Source organism: Calypte anna, chromosome 1, assembly GCF_003957555.1.
Source record: "Calypte anna isolate BGI_N300 chromosome 1, bCalAnn1_v1.p, whole genome shotgun sequence".
Taxonomy (NCBI): Eukaryota; Metazoa; Chordata; class Aves; order Apodiformes; family Trochilidae; genus Calypte; species Calypte anna.
This window is the reverse complement of record NC_044244.1, coordinates 36502275-36523055: the sequence shown is the minus strand read 5'-3', so window position 1 is coordinate 36523055 and position 20781 is coordinate 36502275. Positions and strand designations below refer to the sequence as shown.

The 20781-nt window shown below is 43.7% G+C and overlaps 1 protein-coding gene across 1 annotated transcript in view; it reads left to right on the top strand.

The window, feature by feature from the left end:
• The window catches only part of ARHGEF5 (Rho guanine nucleotide exchange factor 5), a 35717-nt gene extending 18575 nt beyond the window's left edge, over nucleotides 1-17142 (top strand). The window contains exons 2-15 of the mRNA XM_030469046.1: nucleotides 615-4175; nucleotides 5976-6057; nucleotides 6416-6480; nucleotides 6794-7056; nucleotides 7906-8066; nucleotides 8947-9099; nucleotides 10355-10484; nucleotides 11159-11233; nucleotides 13023-13112; nucleotides 13458-13612; nucleotides 14262-14423; nucleotides 14839-14909; nucleotides 15236-15340; nucleotides 15596-17142. Coding sequence (XP_030324906.1) covers nucleotides 632-4175; nucleotides 5976-6057; nucleotides 6416-6480; nucleotides 6794-7056; nucleotides 7906-8066; nucleotides 8947-9099; nucleotides 10355-10484; nucleotides 11159-11233; nucleotides 13023-13112; nucleotides 13458-13612; nucleotides 14262-14423; nucleotides 14839-14909; nucleotides 15236-15340; nucleotides 15596-15750 — 5211 coding nt within the window. The 5' untranslated portion in view covers nucleotides 615-631 and the 3' untranslated portion in view covers nucleotides 15751-17142. The remainder of the gene's footprint in view (nucleotides 1-614; nucleotides 4176-5975; nucleotides 6058-6415; nucleotides 6481-6793; nucleotides 7057-7905; nucleotides 8067-8946; nucleotides 9100-10354; nucleotides 10485-11158; nucleotides 11234-13022; nucleotides 13113-13457; nucleotides 13613-14261; nucleotides 14424-14838; nucleotides 14910-15235; nucleotides 15341-15595) is intronic.
• Nucleotides 17143-20781: the final 3639 nt, after the last annotated feature.

Below are 20781 nucleotides of genomic sequence, written 5' to 3'. Positions count from 1 at the left end.
ATCTGTTAATCAAGTTCTTACATTCCTGTGTCTTGTTAGTCAGTTCCTGTGATCAGCTGCAATAAGGCCCTGTATTGCACATACATACACAGAGATCTGTGAAGACAGCCACCAGCTCCAAAGTACAGGCCTTTCTGTCTTGAAATCAAGGCAGCCTTCAAGACTCAGCTGCCCACTAGAAGAGGTCATGAGCATTCGACCACCTGACCCCACAAAAATTGAGATTTTGATGATTTTCTTGTTCTCTGAATGCCTTCTGATATCTCCTTTTGTGTTTGAGGTAGCTGGTCAGGGCCAATGCTTTTCATAAGCTGCTCTGCAGCTGTTAAAGAGAGATCAGCTCTGCTCTTTGACCTAAGTCAATTTCTGGATTTTCCTGTAAAAATAAAAAGACACTAGTAGTTTTATTTTGATGTTACCTTCATACTGCAAGGCTACATTGGGTCTTTGCCTACTCAGTCTTGGTATTTGTTTTCCAATGCTTATCACTTACGAAGTATGTATTTTTGGTTTGGTTTGTTTTTTTCCTCAGCTGCATTTTTACAAGTCTCTTAGGGCAGCTGGATTCACCATATCATTCTGCAGTAGTAACAGAGAAATGTATTTTTCTTTAGTAGGATGTGTCACACTGATGGAGTCTGAAGAAACCAGTGAGGGAGGTACCAGACCCTCAGAGGCCAGCAGAACCACTGGGGAAGCCTGGGACTCTGCAGCAGCCAAAAGAGAGCATCATGTCCTTCACACGTCAGCCAAGATGAGTACCAGCCCATCTGATTCTGCACAGGGAGCAGAGCTCAGCACCCCTGAGGACTGTCTTTCTGCTCCAGGGAAAGCAGCAGAGATGCTGGGCAGACCTTCTAACACTGTGCAGAAGGTGCCAGCAGGACTGGAACATGGGCAAGGTGGTACAGAGCCTCAAAAGGGACTCTCAGAATTGGAAGGAGAAATGCTTTTGGAAAAGGGTGGACTGGATTGTTCTCTGAAACTTAAACAAATAGAGCTGGTTGACTTAGAAAGCAACCAGGACTCTTCCTCTCTAAGCACAGTCCAGGATGGGCCAGCCTCGGGCAATGAGATCCTGCAGGCTGTAGATGTCAGCACTGAGTTTCCTCAGTGTCAGACAGAACAGACAGAGGGGGCTTTCCATGGCTCAGACCCTCAGGCCCAGCATCGAACATCTCCTTTGTCTGATACAGTTTCCCCACAGAGAGAGACAACTAAATGCTTCCTGGTATGTAAAACCATTTCAGAGGGACATTATAAAGCTGAGCCATTTCTGGATAAGATCTCCACAGATTCTTTGCAAAGCAGCAAAAAACTGGCACCAGCAACTGATGAGCAGCCTACTTCAGAAGAAGCAGTAGAGGACATGGCTAAACCTTATACTTCTGAAGATGCTAATGAAAGCATAAGAGCACTCCAGCATTTGGAAGAGGATACAAAGTCTTCCTCTTCCCATCAGCTGTCTTCCACCTCAACAGATGACAGCCAGATAAGTTCACTACAAGCAGAAGGAAAGATCTCAGCTGCTGAAACAAGGAATAGCAGCATGGTCAAAGACCATGGAACAGTACAAGTTCCTAAAGAAAACTCATCCCCTTCCAAATACCTTCATCTTGAAGATGATCACAGAAAAACAGAGGGCAGACCTGCTTCTCCAGGAGAGAGTGCCTTTCAAGTAAAGGATACTGCTAAAAAAGTTAAAGATGTGAATATTTCACAGCATACAGGACCAGTACAGGAGGAAGTGGTGTCTGAACTCCAGCACAAAGAGGAAAAGAAAGAGGGCAAAGAGCAGAATTTGCCAGAAGAAAGAAAATCTTTGGATCCCAATGATCAGAAACACAAAGAACAAAATGAACAGGAACAGCAGAGTGAAAAGCTCAAACTGAAGGTAGAGCTTAAACCAGGGACTCTGTCATCAGTTTTTGAGTCAGAGGGATCTTCTGTTTCCAGGCATAATGTGGATCAGCATGGTTTGGAGAATGATGTTTTGGTTGAGCAGACAGGATCAGCATTTCTTCCTGGGAAACCTCTCTCTGTGGATCAGCATACTGGTGAGGGAGTACTGCTGAAAGCTCGTATCACAGAAGGTGGATATCAGCCACCCACTATCAGCCCTCTGTCCTCAAATAAACTGAAGCCAGTGGGTGAAAATCCAGTGGCACCTCCACACACATGCCATGTCTCTGAGCAGGCAGAAGACTTAGAAGACTCTGGCCGCTTTTCCATCGGTGGTCAGGATATTGGAGAAGCTGACTATGATGTCAGGGCAAGACTGGTCAGGGAGGGTGAGCACAGTGATGCGTGTGACAATACTTCCCAGAGGTTTGATAAAAGAGATGCATCATTCTGTGGAGGAGTGGCAGCACGTCCTAGCACAGAGAGCCCAGAGCCTCCTGTTCCAGCACACCCTTCCTCTGGTACCAAGAACTTGGAGCCACATGATTGCATAGATCCTCATCCTCTTACACAAAATTTGGGAAAAGCTGAGCTTCAAGGCTTTATGCCAGCTTTACCCTCAGAGGTCACCTCCGTGGCTTCAAAGCATGCCCCACAGCAGGAGACTGCTAGTGAAAAAGCCTCTGTGACCCCTCAGGACTGCCCTGGTGCCAACCTGAACAAACTGCTGGACTCTGTAGAGAAGCCAGCCAACCAAGCTGCTTCTCTACGTGTGCAGGATCCCGTATCAGGGGAAACTGCTGTTTTAAGTACTAATCTGGGGGGGGCCACCACTTCCCATGAACTCCTTACTTCTGAGGAAGACTTCCATGAAGACCCTAGTGACTCATCTTCTTTCTCTGTAATATGCAAGAGCTGTCTTCCTGTAGAGGGGAGCCTTCCTGTGGCTGTCATTGCAGGGCCTCTGGAACCACCCCAAACACCAGGCAGGACTTCCACTCCCCTGAGCCACACAGAAACAATTCAGCAAACCCCCCCTGAAAAAAGTGCCATTATCCAAGGAAAAGAAACAGGAACAAATGTGGATCATGAAGTACAACCAGTGCCTTTACTTGATCAGTCTGACTATGGTTTAAACCAAAAAGAGCCTGGATCCAGAATCTCCAATGTCCTGAGTACCCTAATTTGGCCCTCTGAAGAAGACCCAGTCAGTGCCCTGAATCCACAAGAACAATCTCTCTCCCCCATGTCCCGCTCAAGCCTACCTCTGGTGTCTGAGCCTGATGCCAAACAGCTTCTTTGTCCTCATTCCCATGCCCAACACCCCAGTCAAACTCAGGCCCCTGCACTTAATGCAAATCACCTTTCCCAGCCTCCATCCCGCGGAAGTCACCAGCCTCTGACTCCAGTGCCCCACTCCAGGCCCCATCTTATGGACAATAATAAGTCACTAGCCATTCACCCTACTATAAACCCTCCTCTCCAGACTGCTGCCTCTGTGTCTGATAGGAACGCTTTGACCTCTGCTTCTGATGGAGAAGATGTAGCAGAGAAAGATGACCTTATTCCAATAACTAGAGAGTGGGATGCCAGTGACTCAGGTACTCAAGATACTGAGACTTCTGATGACTCGGGGGTCAGTTTGTTGGGCAAAAGCTTTTTGGCTGTTGGAAATGAAGCACTGGCTGGCTGCTGTAACACCAGCCCCGAAACAGCAGACCAGCACGTGGCTATACAGTGTGGAAAATCCTCACCTGACCACCCTTCTTGGCCCTTGCTAGAAGGCCTGATAGCATCCACAGACTCCAAGAGAAGAGACTCTGCACAGCCACCTCCAATGTTAGCATTCACCAATCCCATACACTTCCTCCAGCTCAGCCCTCCATCACCACCAACCACCAGAACAACCTGCCAAGAAGAGGAGATCTCAGGGGAGCTGCAATGGGAGCAACAGGGAGCTGTCTTTGATGTGGACACAAAGAACACCCACACTCTATCAACAGTCACAGAGAAAACAGAAGGTGAGAGGAGGGTCAGGCAAAGGCTGGGAGGAGAAGGAGGAGAGCACCATGCAATAACTCAGACAAAAGAGGAAATGCCCAGACATTCACCCCTGGAAAAATCTTCAAGTTGGCCAGACAAAAAAACCATCCGGGTAGTTCCACAGGAGCTGGCAGCCAATCAAGAAAACCCAATTAAACGCCGAGTAAAAAGCAAGGACTGGCACCGTCAGGGCCTGAAGAGGACGTCTGTGCCACCAGACATTTTGCAGGGTGAGTTCTATCCTCTATTCTGCCTTCCATCCCTCCCCCCCAACTTACTGCAGGTGCCAAAAACATATGATTTAATTAAATGGGAAACTGAATAGAGACAGATTGGCATTGCTCTCGTGCCTTTCTGGTAATATTCCTGACTCCAGTCCTGTAGCCCCTTTGCTACAAGCTTTACCCCTAGAGTCCCCCCCTTCCCAGCTCTCCCCTGGCTCCTCTCTGCTGCCCTGTAACCAGCACCTCCTGCTTGTTCTACTGAGTGGGGCAGCACTCTGGGGCTGAGTCCCCTCATTTCACATTAACATATGCAACAGAGAGTTTATCTCATTTTGCAGAGTCCTCACCCTGCAACTTTGCATCCAGTTTCTCTTCTTGTCCATTCTCCACGTTTAATGATCTGTGTCCCTTTTACTCAGTAACATTGGAGATTTTGGCCTGCCTGCAGGAATTACTTTCTGGATGGGGCTCAGTCCAGAGCTTCTGCACATCTTCTCTGCTGCCATCACATGGTGATTGCATTTTGCTGCACTTCAGTAGCAGCTGGTTTACAAGCACTATGGAAAATGCACGTGCACACCCTAAGTAGCTTGTATCTGTTGCAGCATGCTTTAGTTCTTTGTTTATTTGCTACCTCCCTTGATTTTGCAACAGATGCCTTTAGGTTCCAACTTGACCTTCTGAAAGAGATGATCATCCTGAGAACGTAGGATTTGAGATTACAGATAACGCAAATTTGTTGAATCCAAGGTCCCATTTTGCACAGAAGCTCAATCACTGATGTCACAAATGCATCTTCTGTAATGCAATTCATTCAGACAGTACTCACTGTCAAGATGCGTGTCTGTTCTTTATTACATCTTGTATGACCTTTAAACATACTTGCTTCTCCTCAGCTTGTTTAGTTTATTTTCCAGGCTCTACGACGTGCTAGATTTTTGGCACAGAGGAAAAAGGAGGGGAGTGTTGAGTGGAGTAAATGGTTTGGCAGCACTTGAATCAAGATTTGTTCATGTATTTGACCTGTAAATTCTTGATTCCGAATTTTAAAACATTCAAGGCAACAGTGTACTGTCTTTTCCTTAAACCATACTTTGAGCTCACTTCCTCCTCATGCTTCCAATGAATTTTATATACATATACACACATATACAATTTATATATACACCTTATTTCATTAAACTCTTAAGTAAAGTTCTTAAAAGAAAAAAAATCCACACTTTCTCCATTTACATAAACAGAAGCTGTCTCAAACAGGAGTTTGTGAATACTCACATCGTACATCGATGTGAGGACTAGATTTTGTCATTTATTCTGAAGCTGTATCCCTTCTGTAACTCATAACAGAAGTGACCTTGTTAGATCAGAAGTGACCTTGTTAGATGTCTAGCAGTTCTGCTCCAGAAGTCATTGAGAGCTCAGCATCCACAAAAGACTTTCAGACATGACTAGTGACTTTGGGTGATGCCTAGCCCAAGTTGAATGGGGAAAAGCAGCATCAAATAGAGCCCACAGGTACTGTCTTTGCTTGGTCAGCTGAAGATGAAAGCTTTAGAGTAATTTCTGAAAGTGTTGGCCTTATTCTTGGTATGAAAACCAAATGTGATTAAGTAACATCTGTAAAGTGAAAGTAATCCCGGAAAGTTTCTGACCCAGAAATAAATGTCAGGAGGGAACCTGTACTCTAACCCAAGACCACCACACCACTTAGGTGGAGTATAGGTGAGTGCTATCTATGTATCATTAGGATTGTATTTCAATTCTGAAGTGTGACTTACGTGTTTACTTTTTAATTCTCACATGCAGAAATCCCTTATGTTCCTTCAGAGGATGAAGCTCACAAGGCACACAGGGAACCACCCCTCAGCTCAGAAACAGTTACACTGCGGTAAGTCTCTCAAACGCCCCTTAGAATTTGCCCCCCCTCCAGTGTAGCACATACACCTGTTGGTTGCCATTGTTCCCAGAGGCACCAAAGATAAGGTGCAGAAAACTGTAATAAAATTACTTAGGCCTGTGTTTCTGTCTATGCTCTCTGGGGGAGGACCCCATTGTAACAGCAGGACTTTAGGACAGTGTTTCCATCAAGCCAAGCTTTGTTCTTCATTAAGTAAAGTATGTGGAGATTGAGTTGTTGAAACAAGAGGTCTTTGCGGTGCCACATCTGCTACTAAGATTTGGGTAAGCCATCTCTGGCACTGTGCTTTTCATTTGCTCTTTGTTTCCAAATCCTTATTCCCTGACAGAGAGAAGAAACCTGCAGATGCAGTGGAGAACTTCAGGCGCCGACACTCCAAACTGATCAACTCCTGTAAGTACTTTCTGCCTAAAGTGCTGTGGCAGATCCCTCTTCTCTTAGATCATCTCTCACCCTTGCTGTGAGCACAAAGGAGAGGGGCTTCAGCCACCTGGTAGCGAGGAGGGGACATTAGAGAGGGGTGTTCAGTGGAAACAGGGAAACCAGAGTCTGTGGTACACTCAGCAGGCAGCTGGGGAGCTTTGCTTATAGCAAGTACATGTGGTCTAATGTATTCAGTTACCCTAATCTAAGACAGTTACAGAATTTTCTCCAGATGGAAGCAAAGGGCTGTAGAAAGTATAAATGTATGTTTCTCTCTTCACAGCAAGATTGCTGTATCAGGAGTACAGTGATGTGGTTCTGAACAAGGCCATTCAAAGCCAGAAGAGAGTGGATTCTTTCGCAGAGGATATCGAGTCGAGTTTCCCAAGCTCCCCAAGACTCCGGAGAAAAGTGCTGTCTCCCCAGGACTCATACTTGCAACGTCTGTCAATCTCATCTAATGCATCCCTCTGGCAGGACATCCCCATGATACGGGGCAGCAGAATACTCCTCAATATGTCCCGTGATGAGCAGAAGCTGCAAGAGGTAATGGACAGATGTAACAAAGTAGATGGGTGGTCTCTAGTCAAGAAAGATTCCCTATAAAGGTAGTTAAAGTGAAAAGAAAAAACATCTGATGTGGGAATGCAGGTGATTGGGTGCAGAGGTCAAATCTGCCCATGAAAGCACTATGAGGATGGGGTAACAGTGCTTGTGAAGTAGTACAGTGGTGAAGTGCAGAATTGTAGAGAAAAGCACTGAAGGACAGGCTCTGGAACATGTCAGTAAGTTCATGAAAATAGACATGGATTGGAACAAGATAAAATAAGGAATTTTGAGCGTGTTCAGTGCAAAAGAGAACACTAAAGTAGAAAATGTCCAGCATTCTCCCACACATAAGCTTATAAGAGATGCTAATATGGCCACAGTGAATTGTAGTTGCTGTAGTAGAGTGTATAACAAATTGACCTGTGTTAGCTGCAGGGTTGAGAGGAAATGGGAAATACACATGTTCAGCAAAATCTACATAGAGAAAATGGGTAAGGAAATTGAAAAGGGGATGGAAGGATCCAGAGTAAGAGGAGGAAACAACAGCATGGGAAACATGATGGAGAAAAACAGGGGTGATGCGGATGCTGGAAATTTATTAGCACATGTAAAACAGAGAACCTAGTGAAAAGTGGAATATTAAATGAGAGCAGGTAGCTACTTTTCTTTTAAGTCATACCACAAGTCTGTCTTCTAAAGAATGAAAGACTAGATATCATGTAATTAAGTGCTACTTACTTTGTGTACTGGGAGGTTTTCTTGCTTTGCTCCTGGTTCCTCTCCATAAGACTCCTCACAGGCTTGCCTAGCCTACTGATGCTGTGCTTCTCTCTTTCATATCTCCAGGCCAAGTTTGAGTTGATAATGTCTGAGGCTTCATACCTGCGCAGTTTAAACGTGGCAGTCGATCACTTCCAGCGATCAGCAGAGCTCCAGGCAATGCTCACCAACCAAGAGCGCCAGTGGCTTTTCTCCCGCCTTCACGATGTGCGCGATGTCAGCGCCAGGTGAGATGATAAGGCCCTTTGCTTCCAGGACTGCCACCCTCCACGAAGCACAGGCACAGCCCATCATTTCTCTCGGTGACATCTCCCTCTTTTCTGTTGCCCCTCAAGGCAGCCAGACACACGTAGAACTTGGTGGTGCTGTCTGAAAAGGAGCATTCATCTTCTTAGGTGACAGTGCAATGGGAATCTTGGTGTTAAGTCCCAAAGAGTATGGCGCAGTTGTGCACAAAACTCATCACGGGAGATCAAAACGTTCACAATTTTACTCAACTACAAATAACCTTGACTAACTAGACCTCAGCCTAAACCAAATGCAGTTCCTGACAGATATAAGACAAAAGAAGCTGTTCTACAAGCCCTAACCCCCCTTCTCCCTCCAAAAAAAAAAAAAAAAAAAAAAAATAGGTGGGGGAAAGGAGTAAGTTACAGCAGCCATCACTTGACAGAACCTAATGTGAATCAACTGAGCCATAAAATGTCATAAAATGTAGACATGACCCCACATGCAAAGAATCCTGAATGTTGTAGGATTCTGTTCTGCTTTTCCCCTGCAAGGCTTGTCTACATCTATCAGTAAGCAAGTAAGGTTTGCTGCTACATTTTTCATTTTGTACTAGTAGGGTTATCCTGGTGATGTCTTAATTTTCAGTTGTTTCCTGACCATGACTTCAGAACTATGCCCTCTCAAGTAGCAGTCTTCTGCATCTGTTTCTCCCTTGCTGATATCCAGCCCTAAATTGTCATTGTATGGGCATTGTGCTCTCTCTAGAAGTAAAGCATGTGGGCTGTCAGGATTTTAGAGAACTGATGATGTTCCTGCTTTATTAAATGACACTTGTGTTTCCCTTTCCTGTTATGGCACTGCAACCGTGTACTGCAGTTTCCTCTTTGACTTGGAGGAGAAATTTGAGGAGGACATGTTCACCTTCCACGTGTGTGATGTGGCTCTGAAACATGCCCCGGAGTTCCGCAGGGTGTATCTACCTTATGTGACAAACCAGACGTATCAGGAACAAACTTTCCAGCGGTTATTGTAAGTTTTTTTTCATTGGTCTCACTCTTCTTCCCCCCTACTTTCTTGCAAACAATGAGGAATGCAGCAGGTACAGGCTTTTGACCAGTGCTCACACTACATCCCCAGAAAAACAGGCAGGAACCTTCTTCAGTTCAGTGGTGTATAGAAGAGCAGGACAGAGCTACTGCAGGCTCCTCTGCCATAGCAGTGGAAAAGGAAATAATAATATCCAATCCTATTGCAGGTTCTCTTCTCTGTCCGCTCTCTGCTGAAGAAAGCAAAAATCTTGAATAGTGGGTCTCAGTCTGTGGTTTTCAGACTGCTAAGCTGTCAGTAAACTTAAATTGGCTATATAGGAGTCTTTTAAATGGATTAAAAGTCCTGGAGCCAAAAAACATACTTGGTCTCTTCTGCTCTGGGTGGTGAATTGGAATATCTTTTTCCCTCCTTTTCTATACCTGGTGGCACAACCAAGCATTGCTTAGTTACACCTTGAGAAAGGTATCCCTGCCAATTCTGCACTGCTTCACTTCATAAGAACACATTTCCAGTTAGGTTACACTGATTCTAGGAGAAGACACTGTTATCAGCTTGGTATTCAGACACTCTCTGGTTACTGCTGACAGGAAGAGAGCTGTTCTCATAATTCATTCTGCTCAGGGAGGGCTCAGTTCCACACAGTAAGGACCTCCAGGATATTGTCTAGGGCAGTGGCTACTGGGTTGCAAGGAAATCTCTTCAAGAATATGGGATTGGCTATTCTGGTGGCTGGTACTACTCTCCTACCATGAGCTTTTTATCTTCTGCTGCTGCCAAATGTGGAAGACTGGATGTCAGTGGCTGTGTCTGAGAGGGTGAGAGAGACATTAGAAGTGAGAGGCAGCTACTCTCAGGAGCAGCAGGAGAGGGAGGCAGCTGTTTCCAGCCCCTGGACACAGCCCCTGGAGTTGAACCAATCCAGCATGAGGAAAGAATTGCAAACCACCACTGTTTCTGTTGAAAGGTGCCCTATTGATAATGAGGAATAAAATATTACTTCTGGCTTTTATTCCAGAGGGCTATGGCAGAAAGAGGTAAGATACAGTAACAGTTGCACTCCTGTTCTTCTGTAGCTGTTAGAAACCCTCAGTAGAGAGGCACAGTTGACATCTCTTGCCCCAGGGACAAAACCTGACTGTTGGGAATACTCCTAACACTCCCTGAAATCTGATACTAAGAAGACTATTTATTTGCTCTGATGCCTGGATGTCTTTTGTCTTTACCCCTCCCACAGAAGTGGAAATGCAGGGTTCCAGCAAGTCCTGGAGAGACTGGAAAGTGATCCAGTGTGCCAGCGCCTCTCACTTAAATCCTTCCTCATTCTCCCTTTCCAGCGCATCACTCGACTCAAACTCCTCCTACAGGTGAGTGTGTTGATGCTCTCTTTTCCTACAGTTTCTCACAATCTCATCCTTCAAATCTGAAAGTCATAAATATGAGAGAGCTCTAAGCACTGGTGGAAGGACTGCATTAAGCCATTTGTGTTGCAGCTGTGACAAGTTTAGCAAGATGCTTTAAAGTGACTCTGTTGTTTAGATTGTGAATAGGACTTTGCAAAACCAAACTTGTTTGTCATTGTGCAAATGCCTGCTGCCTGCTGTGGATTTTCCTCTACTCTTTGCCTGCAATGATTACCAATAGGATCATTCCAGACAGGGAAACAGCAGGTCCCTGAAGAAGTAATTTTGCTCTCCTTATAATTTATTTTTTGTTTTAATCATTTGAGTCTTTTTTTTTACTGGACAAAAAGAATATCAGGCAAAGAATAATTCAGTATGTAAGGCTGGATGTGCTTGCTTGTACGTGATGGTTAACTGGATTAGATTTTCAGGGATGTCCCATTCAGTCCAGCTTATCGGTGACATTCTGCTGATATCTCTAATGTCTGGCCTTGTTATCTTAACATCTCATCACCTACCACTGTTTTACTCTGCCTTGAGGCTGGCATCTTGGTGTCTTCTTGTTTCTTCTACCCCTCTAAGATACATATATCCAGCTTTCCCTGTCTGCATTGTGAAAAACATCTTCTGTCATGCAGAACATCCTGAAGAGAACTCGGCCAGGGTCTGAGGAGGAAGTGCAAGCAACACAGGCATATGATGCACTTGAAAAGGTAAGGTTGTCAGGCCATCATGCAGCCCTGCAGAAAGTGATTTGGGTTTTTTGATTGATGGTAAGTTCAATATGAGTCAACAACGAGTCCTGGCAGCCAAAAGCATTGACTGTATCCTGGGGTGCATTAAGCACAGTACAGGGAATGAGCTGAAATAAGGAGTATAAGGTTGTAAAAATATGAGAATGTGCCCAACGGACGGCAAAAACATGATGAAAACACTGAAGACGTTATTTATGAGGAGTGGCTAAGGATACTAGGTTTGGTTTATTTTCAAGGAGACTGAAGAGTGACCTGCTGTCTAGAGCTTTCTCATGAGAAGAAGTGTAGAAGGTGGTGCTCTGCTCTCTGTTGTCCACTGATAGGGTACAAGGGAATGATTTAAAGCTGCATCAGGGCATGTTCAAATTGGATATTGGGAAAAAGCTTTCCACTGAGAGAGTGGTCAGGCACTGGAACTAGCTTTCTGGAAAGGTGGTCAAAGACTCCAAGTTTGACAGTTTCTAGAAGTGTTTGGACAGCACTCTTAGATGTATGGTTTAGCTCCTAAGTTGCCCTGTGTGGAGTCAGGAATTGGACTCACTGATCCTCATAGGTTCTTTCCAACTTAGGATTTTCTGTGCTTCCTCACAGCCTTTCTGCATCCCACAGCTGCAGGGCACCTAAGTGGCTCTGTCCTTTTTATTGATCCTCACTCTTGCCATTTATCTTCACCAGTGCCAAATTAGTGTATTAATGTGACTCTTCTGCATGTGCTGTGGGAGCTGTGAGCAGAAAGCACTGTAGCAGAAGTCAGCTGGGATGCACCAATGATATCAAACACTTTTTTTCCAAGACTCTCTTGCCAGTCTTCCATCATCCCCCCTTTGTGTTCCTTACCTCTGTCTCACTAATTAGTGATCAATTACTACTCCAGACCCCACAAGAAAATATTGGTTAAAATGTAACTCTGTTGCAGCCCTTCCTCTGTCCTGTTTATTACAGAGGCAAGGTTTTAAAGCTTTCTGGGAGGACTTGTTATCTGGAATTGGTACAGCAGCATAAGCTAGACATGTTTCTAGCTAGCTCCTGCTCTGTGTAGTAATCATTTGACCTTCTTGGAGTGTCACTCTCTATCTTAGAATGATTACTACACAGAGCAGATGTCATCTGCTTAAAGACCAGATCAACATGATGCATACCTCTTTAAAACTCTTAGGATTTCACCTGCCTGCTGCACGGTTCCAAAACACTGCAGTCTGAGGTGGGTGGACAAGATGTCATTCACTGAAATCCTTAGACTTTAGCTGTGTCCAAGCCCGTGTTACCTCTGTGACACTGTTTCACAGCTGCCCTGTGTCACCTCGGGCAGCTGCATAGGCAGCTTTTCCAGGCTGAAGTACCTCGTGTTTCATTGTGTCCTGTCCTCACAGTTACTGGCAACAGGCTCTGGGTTGTGGAAAATTGGGGCTGATGCTTATCTAATCAGCCTCTTGTGTTTACAGTGACGTATATAATAAGAACTGTTTCCAAATGACCAGCAATTGAGCCTCTGTCACCTGAGAAGAATGTCTCTAGTACCCTGAAGTTAAAAAAAAAAATATTTAACACAGAGACTTCATCTAAAGAAAAGGATGGTCATTGTAGGTATGGAGAAGTTTGGTGTATTTACCAGGAAAAATGCTTTTTTTGCAGGAAGGTGCCTAAGGAATTGTACTTTATATTGACTCTTGAGGGGCTCCAGGGAGTACTACTATTCTCACCAGGCAGTTCTGCTACCAGCTCACTGATTGTCTGTTTTCCTCTTCAGCTCATCAAGGATTGCAACGAAAATGTCCAGCGCATGAAGAGCACTGAAGAGCTGATCTACCTCAGCCAGAAGATTGAATTTGAGTGCAAGGTGAGTTCATCCATTCCCTGGACCTTGCTGTAGCATAATATATAATATATATAATATATTTTCTCTCTTTACTTAAAAAGACACTTGCACCTAATTTTTGTTTTCCTCTCCAAAATACACAGAACTGTTAAACTAGAATACCATATACAGGTCAGCTCTTCATCATTGCTTCTCTTACCCAAATGTTCATGTCAGCCTTCAGCTGAAGGTGCCTATCATGACTTCTGTCCAGATGGAGAGATAAAAGCACATTTCCTCTAGAGAAAAGCAAAAATTTAAATGAAAACCTATGGATACCGATTTAATTGTACACACTTGACATAAATGTTCACTTCTGTCTTGCAGATATTCCCACTCATCTCACAGTCAAGGCGACTTGTGAAATGTGGTGAGTTGACAGCACTGGACTTCAGCACCCTGAGTCCAAAATGGAAAGTCACCACCCGTCCCATCTACCTACATCTTTTCAATGACTGTCTGCTCCTGTCTCGGCCAAAGGAGTGAGTGCATCAACACAATTATTGCTGCCTAAATTGCTTCTAAAATACCTGTCTCTTTCTGGGTCTGTGCTTTGGTGAAAGAGTCCTTTCCCTCTGCCTGCCAGCAAGTGGCAGCATTTGTCAAGTCACTCTCCTAATCCTACATTATGTGAGTATCCTGCAAGTATGTGGAATCTGATATTCGCAACTCTTAATTACAACATATGAAAATATAATGAGGTGTCTTTTCATCCCTAGTGCAACACTTCTGTCTTTCCATTTCTATAATGTGAAACACTTGATAAATAATTTCTTCCTAAAGGCCAATATGAAAATCAGTGAACGTGCAAATCACTGGTTTGTCAAGTAGCTAGATTTGTTGGTTGGTTGATTTTGTTGGGGTGTTTTATTGTTTTTGGAAGGGGGTGTATGGTTTTGGTTTTAAGCTGCAAGCTATCAAATAAAATCCTGAGAGGACAGAGCTCAGTATTTCTACCTTTTTCAGTAAGTCCCCTCTCTTTCCTCTAGCCCTTAGGTACTTCTAGAAAGGACAAAGCTTAAGGTGCATGAAGCAGATGAAGACTCGTTAAAAGCTTTTTGTTTTCATGATATCAGAACTTTCATCACCTTCAACCTCACAGGTTGTTTTTTTCCTCTTCATTACCTGCAGGGGTGGACGTTTCGTTGTGTTTGATCATGCTGCTTTCTCAGATGTGCGTGGGGAGAAGTGTGAGATGAAACTGCATGGAACAAACAAAAATGTTTTCCGTCTCTTTCTACTTCAGAATAACCAGGGAAAGAGAGTGGAGTTTTTGTTTCGTACAGAGACACAGTAAGAGCTCAAAGTTATCCTTAGTATATCCCGTTACCATAGTCAGACACCTCCTAGGAGCCTGATGGTTGTCCCTCAGCTACTCAACTGCTGAAATACTAAATGCAGCTGCTGAATAGAGGACCTGAAAAAATTCTCTAGCCATAACAAGACCCTCATCAACCACCTTGCTCCTCTCTCATCATAGCTGCTCATACACAATACTGCTACATTATGTCATACCATCAGCCTCCAAAAAGGGGAGGTTTTGCCTTTTCCCCATCCCCTTTCTCCACTGCCGCTTTCTCTGCTTCCCCTAAGTGCCCTCTCCCCAACTCTTCCTATGAGCAAACCCGTACGCATGCACCCTTGTTCCTGTCATCAGACTTCTGTCTCTCACACTGAATCCTGACACCTACCTGGTGATGTTTTCCAGCAGTGAGAAGCTGAGGTGGATCTCTGCTTTGGCTCCTCCGCGAGGAGAACTGGACCTCCTGGAATGCCCTGGTGAGACTGCTCTGCTACTACAGCACCTGGGGTGGTCTGGCTCAGAGGAGTTGGAGTCCTCATAAGGTGGAACATCCAGAAATGACTCCCAAGGCAGAATACTTGCCTTTTTATAAATAAAGATGACATTCATAGGCTTTCCCTCAGTGTCAGGTTTTGCCAGCTATTTTACCTATTTCTACTCATCGTACTAGGTAGGAAGCCTGTACTGTCCCTTCCAGTTTTCTGTTCTTTAGTGCTTGAGATGTCCCTACATCCCTGGGGCTGACACACACAGATTTGCTGTTGCTTTCTAATACAGCATTATGATCTTTCCTCCCCTTTAGATGCACCACAGGTTCAATGCATAAAGACTTACAAGGCTCGGGAAAATGACGAGCTGGCTTTGGAGAAAGCAGACATCATCATGGTTATGCAGAACAGCAATGATGGTGAGCAGAATGAACAATGACAATCTTAAGTTATGGGTCTCTAGGAATGTAAAGCTTTATCTATACAATCAGGCTTCAGAAGGACCTTCTCATTCCTGATTGTTGGATTGAGTCTTTGTTAAGACCACTTGATTTGGAAGCTGAGAAGGGCTTATTTTTCTTTGACCTTAGGACCTTGTTTGAGGGGGCTTCTTGGGAAGAATGAAAAAACGTTTTACTGTTTTGCCTTATGTTGTGCCTTTTACCATGCTGCAGGATGGATGGAAGGAGTAAAGCTTTCAGACCGGGAGAGAGGCTGGTTCCCCTCGGAGCATGTGGAATTTATCTCCAGCAAACATGCACGGCAGAAGAACCTGAAGGAGGAACAGCGTGTGAAGAATGCCAAGCAGCAGGTCTTCTGCAAGAAATAAGACTCTACTTTGTTTGGACCTGTACAGTCTCCCTGCTGTGGGGAAAACATCTTTTTTCTATCGTGCCTCAGAAGAAACGCCTCTTGCGAAGAGCATAATACAGCACTTTTACACAACCAGGTGCTTTTTGCCAAAGAAAGTGGGAATTAAATCAGGAAAAATCATTCACTTCCTCTGTGTCACCGGGACTACAGCAGCAGCAGGAGGAAAAAAAGTTGCATGTATTGCTTGCTTTGTGGTAGTAGGGATGGACTTTAATTGGACAGAGGTCTAGGATCTGGACTTCTGAAAATATATTCCTGGTTTTGCCACTGAGAAGTTGCAGGATCTTGGGCAAGTCACTTCAGAATTCTGCCTCAGTTTTCCCATCTGTGAAATGGGGGTAAACTCACCTACCTCACTGGATGTTGTGAGGCTAAATTCACGAGTGTTATCATACTATGAGCTTTGAGTTCCTGAGAAGCAGGGTGCTAAGTGCAAAGCACAATGTAGTTGAGGGGAGTTTTCCATTTGAATATCCTCTTGGTATCTTGATGGTATTGATCACCGTAGTGTAATTATCACTTAGAAAAACAATTTATCTATTTGATCGTGCAAGTCTACTGTTTTTTAGATAAATATTGCATTGTACCTAAGTTTAACCCAGTCTCAGCATAGTGTTAAGATTCCTTGACAGCATTAGAAAATCCACTTGAGTTAAGCAAAGTTTTCGGAAGCCACTGTGATAATTTCCCCCACATTACAAGGTATCAAGGTGAGGAATCTGTTTCACGAAGGTCACCTCTCTTCTGAACAAGTGCCCCAGTAAGCCATCTGAAATGACCCCTTTTTTTTTTTTACTATGCCTCCCAAAGTAGAACAGTGACTTTAGACACAGATTTTTATTACATGTTGGTACATGCTCTGTACAAAATAACCATGACCAGGCATAGGCAATGAAGTGGCACTTTCCTGCTGCTCTTAATCTGATAGCTGATGTGGTATTGCATGCACCATTTTGCACACTTCTAGAAAACACTGAGATACTTAGCCACTGTAGATAAAGTCAAAATATGTACCAGGGACTTTGTTCTGGTTTAGAACTCTCTGGTTTTAAATCAAGTTTACATGCAGTCCTGCTTTTGTGCAGAACCTGTCTATTTGAGGACATGCCTTCAACTGTAAAATACTGTTTCTATATTAAAGTGTTTGCGTTCAGTTCAGTCAATGCAAGATCAAGTATAAGAATCAATACACCAAAGAAAGCAATGTGTAGCCTTCTTGCATTTAATATATTTGAAGAATATTATCTTCGTATCTCCAGCTTTCTGACATTCTGCCTTTAATTCCCATTTACGTTGTATCTAGTTTAGCTTATTACAGCCTATTTATATCAATAATTTTAGCTGGATATAAAAAAAAAAAAGAAAAAGTTGCTTTTTAGTCCTAATAAACTCATGCACTTCTCCAGTTAAAACAAACAACTTTCTGCTTTCCTTGTTACTTAGGTTTCATCTGAAATGTATGTAATTCAGTATTTACTGAATATATATTCAGCATTTTCATTATTTTTCCCATATAATTCACATTTCTAAGTGAATATCAAGTACAAACAGCTATACTTAAAAGAGGCAGTGAAGAAAGCTTGCTTTACCAGCCATACCCTAAGAGATTTCACAATGTTATCACCAGCCCCAAAGTGACTGATGCTGCAGGTTCCATAGTGATGTTAATCATCAGTAAGCTAAAGGGATGACCTACAGAAGATGGGAGTCCAATCCACTATACCAGTAAGACAGGATGCCACTATTTGATTGTCTTCTAATCTATGGTCCAGGCTACAATCTGCCTATGCTTTGTTCCCTCGGAAGAACTGAGGCTAGTCCCTAGCTAAAAAACAAAGCAAAGCCTTACCTCAAACTAAAATAAGTGACATAAGAAGAGTTATAATCCTCAACAAGATCCATGAATGTTCTTAGACCCAAAACACCTGATTGTCCAAGGCTGTCATGAATGTATGCATTACATAAGTGATCAGGACCACCAGTAGGACACAGGACACTGCCATGGGATCAACAGTATGTGCTCATGCTCAGGGAGTTGGAGGTAGCCCATATCTACATCAGCTTCACCTTTGCTACTTGTATCACGAGGAGGCAGGTCATAGGTATGACATTAAAAATTAAAAGTCATTGTGTTAAACATTTCAGAAGTCAAGAATTCTTGACTCTTTCAACTCTCAAAACCAAGCAAGTCTCCCATGCTGGATTCTGTGTTAAATTACGTATGTTCTTGTCAAAATGCTTGTTGAGATAGGAAACTTCAAGGCCACTGTTGTGACTGCCAGTTCTTCTATACTGTTTAACTAGTTGGACCAAAGGTTAACTTTACCCTGTTACAGGCACAGCCTTCATTTTCCTGTTCTCAGATTTGTGTATGTTTAGGAACATTGAGAGGTTAGCTTATGCTTCTAAGAATAAGTGCTTATACCCTGGTTTACTTTGATTTCTTACATTTCAGATAGGCCTCAAATTCTATTTCAGTTTTTAGCCCCAGCACCATATTGCCACCCAAATTCAGGAAGAAATCTCCACTGAATTAATTCATGGTTTTTGAAACTGATTAACATCTCCTTAGCTTGTACAAACTTAAGCTGGTTCAGTATCAGAACTGCACATTCAGGAGGCAGGAATCAAGTTGAAAGTATCCACTGGGTCCTGTGATAGTCTTCATTATGAGTCAGTTCATCTCATGTGGATAACCTGATTTCACAGAAAATTGGTATTAAATACAAATAGAAGAATAGAGTTTATCAGCCAAAATCTCTATAACTTTTCTAGTAGGATCCCCAAGAAGGTCCACAGAATAGGAACACTGTATGAGAGATGCCAGTGTATCTTAAACAGCACACCTTAAGTTGAAGCATGAAGAAACAGTTATCTTCCTCAGGAACCTGTGGAAACTGATATATACTGTATCTGGACAAAAGGACTTCAGTATTTGTAAACTGAAAAAAAATACAATGATAATGTTTAGAGGGCAGTTACACTTATTTATTTTTGACATAATAACAGCAATGAACTACAAGCAAGAATTACATTTTAAATGTTCTTGAGAATATGATAAGCTTTGGGGTTAGGTGTGAAAACCAAATGTTATTAATGCTGTCATTTCTTTCACATAAAAAGTATGAAATATATAAAAATATATTCAGCTCTAAAAAAAAAATAAAAAAGCTTACAGCCATGGGGACCTCTGTTGGTCCCTCTTAAAGGATAAAAAATAAAAGCCTTCTCCACAGTTCTTACTCCCTTTCACAATATTAAAAGAAGTTGAGAATAGGACCAGAGTTTAGTAAAGAAACAGAGCCTCGCTCCAAAGCAGTTAGTGACTATCTTTGCACTTTTAGCTGATATTGAAAAGGTTCCATCCCTTTTGAGATCAGAGTTGCGTCAGCTGAATGCTGCAAACAAATTAAATGCCATTTCAGGGCAATAACATTCCAGCCAGCATGTACTGCATTTGGTGACTGAATCAGGTGCACTGTCATACTAATTATATTGTCTCCAGAATGCTGGCACACATGTTTCAGGTTATACTCATTTAACATAATGAAACTACTCCCAGGTGAAAGCATCTGCAGTAGCAAGACTTTGGATGCTAGACTGAGCCTTGCAACAAAGACAGCACATGGGGAAAAGCAAAGTAAGAGCATGGTGCTTTGCCAGCAGTGACATACTGAGGATGAAGGATGTTCTGTCTTGGTGAAGCAGAACTCAATTAAGCAAATCCCACTCTTGAAGAGAGCATCGTCGTTGTTTGCAGAGAGATGAGATGTATTCAGTTGGCTGCACTTCACTCGGCAGTGAGGAAAGCTCAACACAGAGGACATAAGAGCAGAGGGCTTGATTTCTAGAACCATCGTGACTTGTGAGTTACAGCATAGGTCTCTCCATCAACCATGTCCTCAAAGAAATCAGATAAGCCAGGCTTCCTTCACTCCTGCCTTATGCCTCTTGGAGTCATCTGCAAGTGCATAAAGCTGTTCCAAATGTTACCTGAGCTGATGACAAAGCTTGTCATTTGGATTGCTAACGGCCTGGTACCACTATGTTAGCCTTGTTAAATATTGAAAGGATGCTCAATTACAGCACCTAAAGGTCAAGAAGTGCGGTTTTAATTCTTGCAAGCACTCGTTTATGAAGAATCAAAAGCACTGCTTAACAGCTGCAGCTAGAGTACATTAAAAAACCAAACAAGCAGATAAAAACCAAACCAAACCAAACAAACAAAAAAGAAAACAAAAAACTGTCTTTCTTCCAGCCTACATGGGAAGATCATCAAATGGTTTGGGTTGGAAATGACCATAAAGACCATGCAGTTCCAAACCCTCCTGCCCATTCTCTCCCCTAGACCAGGCTGTGCAAAGCCCCATCCAACCTGGCCTGCTTCACTTCTAAGGAGGGGGCAGCCACAGCTTCTCTGGGCAACCTGTGCCAGTGTCTCCCCACCTTCATCATAGTGAAGAATTTCTTCCTTATGCCTCACTTAAATCTCTCCTCTTCCAATTTAAATATAATAAAGTCCATCTCATTTATCTTGCACCATTCAACTTTGCAGCATAGAGGTTTCCACTGCGAGCCACTGAGCAACTTTTAAGCCCTCTCCCCACAGAAGCTCACAAAACAGAGGCTTCCAGCTGTCCCCAGATGTGCCAGGGACATTTCCACACCATAGCTTCGGGGGACAGATTTCTCCCTCCTCGAAGACCAACTCTTTGACTTCCCCACCCTCACTGGGAAGGAAAACGGGCACCTTCCCCCCACGGCACTGGGGCTGCCGAGTTCCCCGCTGCTCCCCGCTTTCCCGGGTGGTTGTGATGATTTGGGTCACTCAGCTTCGGCACCGCTTTTCCTCCCTTCGGGCTCTGCTGGTGGCTCAGGTGCCCTTGATGAGCCGTCCGGGGCCGGCAGCCTCAGACTGCGCCGGACTCGCTGCCGGGAGGGCCATTAACCGGCCAGGCCGGGACCGACGCGCCGCCGCTGAGCCGGC